We start from the raw sequence: 10,747 nt of genomic DNA, 5'->3' as shown, positions 1-10,747 counted from the left end.
TGGCTCACCTGTTGCAAATCACACATAAAGATCACTTGTGATGGACTGCCTCCACACATGTGACATGAATTAACCAATGAATGATCATGAAGATATTCACTCAGCTATGCAAATCATGAAGGGGTGCCAATAATGGTGAGCAGGACTGTACATCTACAACTGACTAACTTTTGTAGTCAGTCCAATTGAAGGTGGCCACCACAACTGATCAACATTAGCCAACATAAAAATAGCTATAATTCAGTCAGTTTTACAGATGAGCTCAGATTAATGTGGTAGTAGCTGATTCATTTGTTATTTTCAAGATTTCACCCAAGTGGCTTTAACTCTATCATTTCTCAATATAAGATGATCTTAGTTAAAGATCTGTCATGAAAGGCATCTTTTTTTCTTATTATTGTCCTTATTAGGTTCTCACATTGTACAGAAATTTTCAGCACACTTATTTTTCATTTTTTACCACATTGCTTCAGATTTTATTTTATTTTTTCAGCCATTCTGAAGCAGACTGCTACTGTGTTTGGGATTACTGTCCTGTCTCATGACCCTTTCTGGACCGAGTTTCAACTTCTGGACAGATGGCCTCACAGCTGACTCTAGAATACTTTGGTCTCCAGAGGAAGAGATGGTTGACTCCCTGACTGCAAACTGTCCTGTAGCCACAAAAGCACAAATCATCAGCCTTCCATCACTGTGCAGATATGTTGTGTTTGCGTTTTTACCAAATACGCTGTTGTATGTTACGGCTATCTCTAACTTTGGTTTCATCCGTTCAAATGACATTGTTCCACAAGTGTGGTTTGCTCAGATTTTAATCCCAAGCTGTGCTGGTATTTTATTTGTCTGTATAAGAGCAGAGATCTTTTCCTGACAATGTTTCCTAATAAGCCATACTGCTCAAACTGCACTGACATGAACCTAAACTTTAGTAATGCTAACTGAGGCCCATTGAGTCTGATGAAGCATCATGGGTGTTTTGTAATTTCTTTGAGGATTGCAATATGTGATGTCAAGCTGAACCTGGAGGGACAAGAAGTCCCAAAAGATCTTTAGGGATCCAAGGAGCCAGTTTGGGAAACTCAGCTCAGAACAGATGCAATAATATTGTTAAAATACCAACATTTTCCCCAGAGGCAGCAGCATACCCCATCCCTTGCCAACCACAATACAAACAAGATAAAAATAGTTCTTTTGGTATTTAAGCTTTACTTTAGTGTCTCTGCTAGCAACAATAAACATCCTGCAACACAATACAGCTTATAGTGACAAACATGGATAAAAGCAAAAATATAAAAACATGAAAAAATAAAAAAGTAGATTTGGATAGCTGCAAGAAGAAAGACAACATTATCGCACATTTCTGTACAATGCTTCGGATAGTTTGGCAAACCACATTTCTGTAAAGTCATGTGACTCTTGTAATTGGAGATGGCCTTAAACTCAGACTGCATGATTAAACCCAGGCAAAAAATGACAGTTAAAAAAACATATATAAATAAGGCAGATAACCAAAACTTAGAAAAATATTTCTCTAAGATTCAAGCCAGCTAAACAAAGGCGCTGAAACAGAGTCACACATTCACCCAAACCTGTACTTCCTCTCTTAGACAAAACTATGTCTAATTTGAAACTATGTACATTAAAACTTTTGTAAGAGCAGTACTGATAATAATACACAAGTATTGTTTTGGTGAACACAAGTCTAATGAAATTTAAACACTTAAAGGCAACTTTTTTTAAGGTTGCACACAGAAAAAAATTGTAGCTACATCGTCGAGCAACACAGTCATGTAGATGGGAAACTAATGAAAACATAACACTGACAAAAGAAAAATATTAGGAATTATTAGGAAACTGTTAGAACTCATTATTATTTGGAAGTATTCAAATTTAGAAATTTCACTTTAAATAAAAGACTGATTTAAAGTTTTTGTTTGTCTTTAATTGCTGCTAACGTGGCCAAGAATCTGTTGTTTCTCGTTGCAATAATTCCTCCTCTTTAAGCCGGTATCTCATTGGGTTGGCAATGTTGGTGACTAATTAGCAAATAGCATTCGTGAGGAAGTCTCTTAAATGTTGCCAGTCATTCTTAGTTTCCTCGTGTAAGCTGCACATCACTTGAATTTTGGACACGTTCAAAAAAAAAATGTGTGCGACACCTTTTTTTCAAAATGGTCGTTGCACATCGATTTTGTCTCTAACCTGTCTCAAGAGCGCTGGAGCTGACTGACACCAGCGTGGGAACTCTCCTGACAGGAAAATACCTAAGGCAAATGTCCAAAGCCTAAGACCATACAGATGAAAAAGTAATTATTGAAAAAAAATTGTCTAAATCTGCATACCTTCTATTCTAAAGTGTACTGCAGAAGGTTAATTCATAAACATGGGGGCGGCTGCCAAAATGTGTTCGAAGGAAGCTGAAGGGGGTACCATCTGATAGGCAACAAAATAATGTGCAAGGCCTAGATTCCAGTTTTGCGTATGATAATAAGCTTTGATTTTCAAAAACTGGCTGTGTAAAAGCAGCCGAATGGTTCGCTGGTCATTTGGTTGCAAACACTCAGATTTCACAGTGACTGCATACTTTATTTGCGATTTCGAGTTGCCAACTGGTCTCCACCAGTCGCAGCCTAGTGAGATACTAACTTTAGTACTGGCACTTAGAGTCTGCTGCCAATAAGAGAGATGGGGGGGCCACAATTTTCCATCCATTAGCAGCCTCTTATAGCCAAAGTGAGATGGTAACTTCCAGCTTAGTGTTTTCACAAGTTCCCCAGGCACTATTTCTGTGTTTAGCTGCAGATGGCATTTTGTAGTACTGACACAATTGATTTCTCTGACTGGCCTAATGAAACCTTAACTTAGTGCAAAAAGAGCACAATTGTAGGATTTTTATAAATGACCCAAGATTTAAACACCAATGATGATAAATTTCTAAGCATGCACCGGCTCGTGTCAGAAGGCTTTTTAGAGAGCCTGGAGCTGCCTTGGACCATCAACTTAATGCTGGGCTGTGTGTGAAGGAAAATGGACTTTCCACATGGAGTAGTGCTGCGTACTTAATAAAATAAATCATATATGTTGGCATCTTGCCCTGTAAAAAGTCTCGGATGTTCTCTGAGAGAGTGTCTCTGTGTGCATCAGTAACAGTAGTACAGCTGCGAGCGCAGCCCCCTGACGGTGTCGTCATCCTTCCCTCCAGCCTGCTCGCCTTCAAACAGCATGGAGTCTGGGAGCACCACGCCCTCCAGTGGATCCGGCTGGCAGAACTCCACTATGAACTCCTCCTCACAGTCCAGCAGCAGCCTCGACCACGCACTCATGTCCAGCCGACCAGTGGTGCCGCCGTACTCCACTGGCAGAACCGATGGTGGGATGTTCCGGTGCAGTGAGCGCAGGTCCGAGCCGTGTAGGACGTACTGTCCAAAGAGACAGAAAATACTCATCAGGGACGTTGGCTGTCTTATTAGCTGCCTTAGTATCATAAGTAGCTAAATTAAGCATTTGAAGAAGTGTAAAAAAATAATAATTAAAAAGAAGCATTCACAGTACCATATACTACACAAAATAGATAGTAAATATAAAAGGTTCATTTATCTAGATATTTGCTTAACAAGTTAGTGGAATACAAACTAAACCAGTATCTCAATGGGCTGTACCTATTAGAGACTGGCAGGTGACTCAAAATTAAAGAAAACTGTGAGAAATCAGGCATGTTTTAGGCAACCAATCTTTGAAAATCACAGCCTCTTTTTATGTGCACAGGTTGCAGAACTGTATTCTAGGTCATGCACATTATTTCATTGCTCACCACTCACATCATTTACACATTGGTCTGATTTGTACACACTTAAGAAGCCCATAAACTAATCTACTGGAGTACACTTTTGAAAAGAGGAAGGACCAGTTTTTAAATTATTATTTTTGCTTGGCGTGGTTAGACTTGGTCGTTCAAGACAGAAAAATGCAGTTCTGTTCAAATCAGACATTGAGGTCCGGAAATAACTATGTTTTGTCTAGAAACACAAGCAGGGTATGTTGTGCTTTCTGTTTAAGAAGCAGATCGACTTCAATACACCTGCGCTGAGAGTCTGCGGCTTCTGCGTATTTATGCACTGACTGCATAAATACCAATTGAGTTGGAAAGCATAAACAAAATGTAGGCTAATAATTAGTGTGGTGCGGGTGAACACCCACACAACTTAGGGCATCACAGATCTGTTGTTGCTCAATCATCTGCAGTAAAATGCCACTACTTTGCAAATTTTTTTTTTTATTATTTCAGATGGCATGACCCACTCCAGGGACAGCAGCAGGTGGGGAGTTTGACTCAGGGGGGGGTACGCCTGTCAAATGGTAACACAGGTGTCATACAGAGAGCTCAGGGAAGAAACACCATGTGAAGCTGAAGGAATTTTTGCACCAGAGCTGAGGAATTACAGGAGGGTTTTTTTCCCCACAAACACTTCAATGCACATTTTATTTTGCAAGTGCAAACAGTGCATACGTTGTCACAGTCCAAATACGTTTTTCCATACAGTAGCAAAAATAAGGGAGGCAATTCACAAAAAATACAGCCTCAGTGATCTAGAATTACAGAAGGGCTGAAGATGCCTTCAACAACTCTGCGAGTATTTTGAGATTTTTATTTCTGCAAATTTTTAAAACATTTTCAAAATTCATGTTGCAAGACGGCGAGCCTCTGCAACTCATCTGAAGAAACTGAGAACCCACACAAAGGTCTCATGACATTTTGAAGACTCTCTCATGAATGGCATTAACAATTCGTTGGCAACAACATCAGCCAAGTGACAATGAAAGTCATTGTGGCTTCTTATCAACTAAATATTGACTTACATTAACTTTAAAAGGGTATATTTATGTCACTGTTGTGTTTACAAAAAATGTTTTTACAGGTTTTAAATTCAGTGAGCCTAAAAACTACAATGTTAAAATCCATCAAAGCTGAAGCTTTGATGGATTGAATTAATTTAAATTAAAGAAAAGACAATTTTAGAATGCAGGGCTGAGGGGGAGAATTAGTAAGATGGTAGAAATTAAGCCTTTGTTTAAAAAAAAGAAAAAAAGAGTCAGACAATTGAAGGACAACAGTTACCCTCTCTGCCATCTTCTCCTTCAGAAATGGCTTGATTATTGCAAAGATGCCTTTGAAAATCCTGGGCTCATTAATTATGTTGACAGCCTTGATTCTGATCGGAAAGCCATCCTGTGCACAACAAGAACATGACAGTGCTGAAACATCTCATCTGTAGGTAAATATTTTAAAACAAAGTTACAAAACAACTGAAGGAACTGCTCGAAGGTTCCTGACTTAAATTAACTGAACGAGTTTTTATTTTTCAAGTTTGTTACAGTCATTTTTTTTCTTACTTTTGTAGCTGCATTTAAAATACGAGTCAATACTATAAGAGATGTTCGGTGTTTTGTGGTATTATGATTCGTTTCAACAAAAATGTCAGATCTGAAGATTTTAAATCAAATTCTAAACAGCATTTTATATCATTGAACATCTCACCTGGAGAATGCTCACAACTTTCTTGGCAAGAAAGGGACCTGGATTGGATGCTTGTGACATTCCCACACCCGTGTAGTCAGCTAAGATGACAATACCGTTCACCTGCGTTTCCTCAGGCTGGATCAGCTTCTCCAGAGTCAGATAAATGGCTCTCACATTGTCAACAAACGGATAATCATTTGGTTTCCATTTTCCTGGGGGAAAAAAAAAACCTAACATAATAAGTAAGACTCCAGAAAACACTGAGTGTAGGTTAAACTGAGTGATGTGGCAACTAAACCAGGATTATGGAAATGTGAAAAAGGCAGCTGACACCAACCTGGACGGAGAAAAAGGATGTATCTTCCGTTGGGGTCTGGCCGTGGTAAGACTGTGAGAAAGCCCAGGTCCAGCACGTGTTTGACAGTGGACGGCTTCAGGTCCAGGAACACTTCTGGCCAGGCCTTTCGACCCGCGTGATAATTGAGCAGCAGCTGCAGGGCACGGTCGTAGTCAAACTTCCTGGCCCGCAGGAAGCGTAGGAGGAAGGCATCATCCAATCGGGTCCTGAGATTGGGATGTTCCTAAGGAGAGGGAGGGAAAAAAAAAAAAATCTGTGCTATAAAATGTCCAAAAATACGAAAAGAAGTTGAACACAGAAAACCAAGAGAGACCAAAGTTATATTCACAGTTTATTAGATAATATTTGGGCTCCTTATAATTTGGTTCAAAAGATCTGAATGATTTTAATAATAATAATAATTTCTTAAATTTGAGATAAAACAGCCTTAAAAGATTATGTGACAAAAAAACAACAGAAAACTGATTCTTTAAAAAGGTTCTGCTTTTTAACTTGGTCTCTTGCACACATACTGTATTACATCTACCTTCCTCCTCTCCATTATGTCCGCCAGCTGTCTACTTTTGCCTGTCATTGTTCCTATGTTTGGAGTTGCTACCCTCAGTGCTACACTCTTGCCTTTCCTCTTCTCCCTCTGTGTCCTGACACATTTCCCTCCTCGTGGTTTTTGACTAACAGTAGCATAATTTCCGACGGCACCCTGTTTGTCAACAGCACCAGTGGCGGTAGTTGTTAACCTAGGACTCGATTGATCTGGTACGTTCTCGCTTGGATGAGCTCTCATGTTTGTTTTGGCAAAAGTGTTTTATGCCAGATGCTTTTCATGACACAACCCTCACCATTTACACTGGCTTGTGCTCCATAGTGGCTGGTTCCTTCTTATGGTTAAAGTTATATAATTCTTGCTCACAGAGACATAAGATAGCAAACTATTTTTTTTAAATATTAACATAAACAACTGGAACAAGAAAGATGCACATCTACATTCAAAATGCTGGCAGGTGCTCATCAAGAACACAGGAAATCAGCAAAAACTGAAAAGAGAGCTTGGACACTGCAGGACTCTACTTTCAGCCCATTTGACATTTCAAGCACAGCTCTTCATCAGACAAAACTAAAGTGCCAACTTAAATCAACTTCAATGATATCACAACAGCCATGTGAACAAATTGTCCAATGAGAAAATTTTCAAAGATTACATAACAAATGGAGACTATCTGTGACCACATAAATCGGATAATTTGTGAATAAATATACATTTTTCCCAAATAAATCTCATTATGTAGAAAAAGTATGATTTAAGGGCAAATGCCTCGCTGCAGTAAGACAGTGAGATGTCATAAAGAAAAGACTTATAAATATTTTCAGGGATATCTGAGCAAAATGTATGTACATGCTTTTACACACAATATTTATGAAGGAATGCCCCTAAACCAGGGGTGTCAAACTCCAGGCCTCAAGGGCCCTTGTCCTAGAAGTTTTAGGTTTTTTTGCTCCAGCACACCTGATTCAAATGGTTTAATGACCTCCTCACCAAATCATCAAGTTCTCTAGAAGCACGTCAACAAGTCATCCATTTAAATCAGGTGTTTTACAGCAAGAACACATCTAAAACATGCAGGAGAGCGGACCAGAGGAACAGAGTTTGACACGTGTGCCCCAGACTCAGTTTGTTGAACCTGTGAATTATGGAGGGCAAACTTCTAGCTCTCTTAAACAAAGGATTTAAGAAAATAGAAGTGCTTTTAGAAACCATGACCAGCTGTTCAACATTTTTAGGTTATAAACCACACTGTGTCCTCCGTCTTATATCAGTGTTGAACATGTCAAACCTCCAAGTAGACGTGGTGATACTGAAACTCTTATTATTAGTGTGAGGAGTTTTGGATTTAGGCACCTTGTCACCCAGGAGCCTCAATAAAGAGGCAGATATTTCCCTGTTTTTATACATGTGTTTTTGTACCATTCATTAGTTTCAACTTATTCATATACTGTTTATACCTAGTACTGGGGTGGATTCGAGCAGTCACCCTCTAACAAGAGAATCAGAGGTTTGTTTCCACCAGTGTGCCACATGTTGAACTACCCCCGGGCAAGACACTGAACCCCTCATTGCCTCCCATGTGTGTCCCATAGGTGTATAAGTAGACTGGATAGACTCTCTAGAATGATTGATTCAGCTTAGCTTTGTAAACATGTAGTAGAGTACTGTATGAATGTGTGTGTGGATGGGTGAATGAGGGCACAGATTGTGTTGTAAAATGCTTTTAGTATCCTGGTTGGCTAGAAAGGTGCTATATAAGTACAGTCTATTTACCATTTAATGTTATCTATATGCATTGTGAACTTTTATCATGCAGGTATGTTAAAATAAAAATGCTTTCTTTAGTGTATAGTCTCCACTGAAAAACTAATTACGTATCAGTAGTTGTGCTGTTATAATGACTTGCTATTACACTGTGACAAAATAACTTTTCTTTATTTCCATTAGTCCTACAATCTCCTGGTGTCATAAATACAACAAAGGGCCAAAGCTAAAATGTTTAGATTTATAAGATGCTTTAATTACTATCACTGTCGAAATACACAGAACTTGTACTTTTAGAAATGTTAACTTTTATTTTTCTTAGAAAACAATTAGAATCATCATTTATGTACCCCACCTTCCACACAATGACTGCTGGAGATTGGCACCGAGTTCCCCCTAACCAGAAAGGAGAAGGCAAGTAAAGGAAATGGATGTATGGATGAATCATTTTTGTTTAGATTTTCTCTTTTTTTTTAGTTTTTCTCAGTATATACAGTGTACTGGTATTTTGTGTACTATCATAGGTATGTTAAAATTAAACAGTGTAACACTTTTCTTACTGTTTGCATGTTTCTGTTTAGTTGCCCTACACGCAGGACAAGTTTTACCTGAATACCGTTAATGATGTAGAAACACAGTTCCAAACCTTAAGAATCATGTCCCTCAGTGCTTGGACATCTCGGAGACGCCACTCCGGCTTCTCCTGAAGCTCTTCTCGAGCCTTGGCCTCCAGTTCTGGGGTCAGGGTGCAGGAGTAGATGGGTGGAGGGGGTCCAGGGAACCAGCAGTGTCCTGCAGCTGCAGCACGACCCGCTGGAGGACAACCGAGATTGATAGACTCATACTGATCGGCCATGGACTGACTGGGAAAAGCTGTTAAAAAGAGCAACACATAAGAAAAGCCTGTGAAGACACAAACACATTGTCTGGATCAGCTTCGATCTGGGGCCACTATCAGCTAAGGACAATACTGTAGTTTTCAAGGAGTGCTAAGATATTTTAGTTAAAGAACACTGGTAACAATTTTGCATTATCATAGTAAAGGCCATTTCAGGATGTGTTAAAGATTTGCCAAAGAGAGCAGCAGGACTCAAGACAGCCTAATGTACACAAAAACATTTTTGTTTTTATAATATTTTGTACAGTAAATACATATATAATCCAAGCCTGCACAGCAATGAAAACCCAACGAGCTAAACACCGGTAAAGTATAATAATTCAACTAGAAACTATATTTTAAAAGGATAGATTCAAAACAGTTTGCATCATTTATACTATTTTTTCTCTATGCTCAAACATAAATAATGACAATAAAACGTTCCGGGTGCTCAAGAAAACGCTGATTGTTTTATATAACGCCATAACATCGATAAGATTGTGTGCGTTTCAGTAATGAGTCAGAGCTTTATGCGACCTGACAGAACAGAACCAATGCGACAGAACCTGGGTCAGACTAATAACTAAACACTCGCACGAAATGAGCTTAACCTGCTTTTGATGCATGCTTTACCAATAATACGTGATTTTAATGAACACGGGCTGCAAAAAGTGAACAGCCTCAGAACCAACTTCAGCAGCGAATTTTAAATCGTAAACTACAGACTCAAAAAATCACAACCGACCTGTCTACAAAGTCCTTATTCCGGGTAGAAAGTTGGGGCTTTCTCATTGGTCAATCTGTACCACGTGATGCGTTACCGAAGCCCAGCGTCGGTTGTTTTGACGTTAAAGACGCTTTCAGGGCCCATCGAAAATAAGACAACTCTGACATGCCACATTGACATTTCACCCACACTAAAAAAATGTTCTTGTTAAAGCGACTCTGTATTACACTGTGTTAATAAAGGTAATCGTAACTAACTCGCATGGTAAGATATGACTAGCATGAAACAGTGTAGTCGTACCTCCGTGTTGGTACAATTACACCTGAACTTCTCATCTCTTAAATCAACGGAGACTGGAGCTCCACTTGTATGTCGGTAGATGGCGGAATTTACCTGCGTGTGGCTAAACTTCGTCTCTGTCCACCAAATGACTCAACGTCTTTCTGGTATGACATTTTTAAGTTTTAGGAATTGGATATTGAAAATAATACACTCAAACTGTTGTCATTTTATTTTATTTGTTGTTTATTTGTATAGGGACAAGTGTTAACACTCATACACCATTACATTTGTATCCAAGGCTAATTAGCAATGCATGTGCCTTTAGCAACATAAAATAAAAACAGCTTAAAATACAGTTTGAAAGAATAAACCATTACTCGCATTAAGACAATGCATAAAACAAAATTTAGGCAAAGCACAACATTATTTAAAAGGTAGTAGTTATTCATGACTACAAAACTGATGCAGATGTGGCTTTCAGGAGCTGTGCCCTGAAGGTGCGGTGGTAACTGAAGGTCCTGCTGGTGGATATCAGAAGTGATGGAGATTGTCAAGCTGTAGGTGGAAGCATTTAGGGCTTGGCTGTCTTGGAGGACTCCCAAAGCAGCTTACAGGTACAGGTTGCAGCTTCTGTGGTTGTGGATGCAAAAACTCAGTTGTGGAAAGAATTCAGAGAG

The 10,747-nt window shown here is 39.1% G+C and overlaps 1 protein-coding gene across 2 annotated transcripts; it reads right to left on the bottom strand.

Moving 5' to 3' along the window:
* Positions 1-1,186: 1,186 nt before the first annotated feature.
* On the bottom strand, positions 1,187-9,871 carry ttpal (tocopherol (alpha) transfer protein-like). Of its 2 annotated transcripts, none has more exons than XM_017435900.2 (6): positions 9,807-9,871; positions 8,831-9,087; positions 5,856-6,099; positions 5,537-5,730; positions 5,117-5,227; positions 1,187-3,419 (listed from the first exon to the last, which is right to left on the bottom strand). In XM_017435900.2, the coding sequence occupies exons 2-6, from the start codon at positions 9,038-9,040 to the stop codon at positions 3,141-3,143; spliced, it is 1,038 nt and encodes a 345-aa protein (XP_017291389.1). In that variant the 5' UTR covers positions 9,041-9,087; positions 9,807-9,871; the 3' UTR covers positions 1,187-3,140. The 2 variants fall into 2 exon arrangements, with proteins under 2 accessions (XP_017291389.1, XP_024866290.1); XM_025010522.2 differs by having other exon boundaries at positions 8,831-9,057; positions 9,807-9,864.
* Positions 9,872-10,747: the final 876 nt, after the last annotated feature.

This window comes from Kryptolebias marmoratus, linkage group LG8, assembly GCF_001649575.2.
Source record: "Kryptolebias marmoratus isolate JLee-2015 linkage group LG8, ASM164957v2, whole genome shotgun sequence".
Lineage (NCBI taxonomy): Eukaryota > Metazoa > Chordata > Actinopteri > Cyprinodontiformes > Rivulidae > Kryptolebias > Kryptolebias marmoratus.
This window is presented reverse-complemented; position numbering and strand designations above follow the sequence as displayed.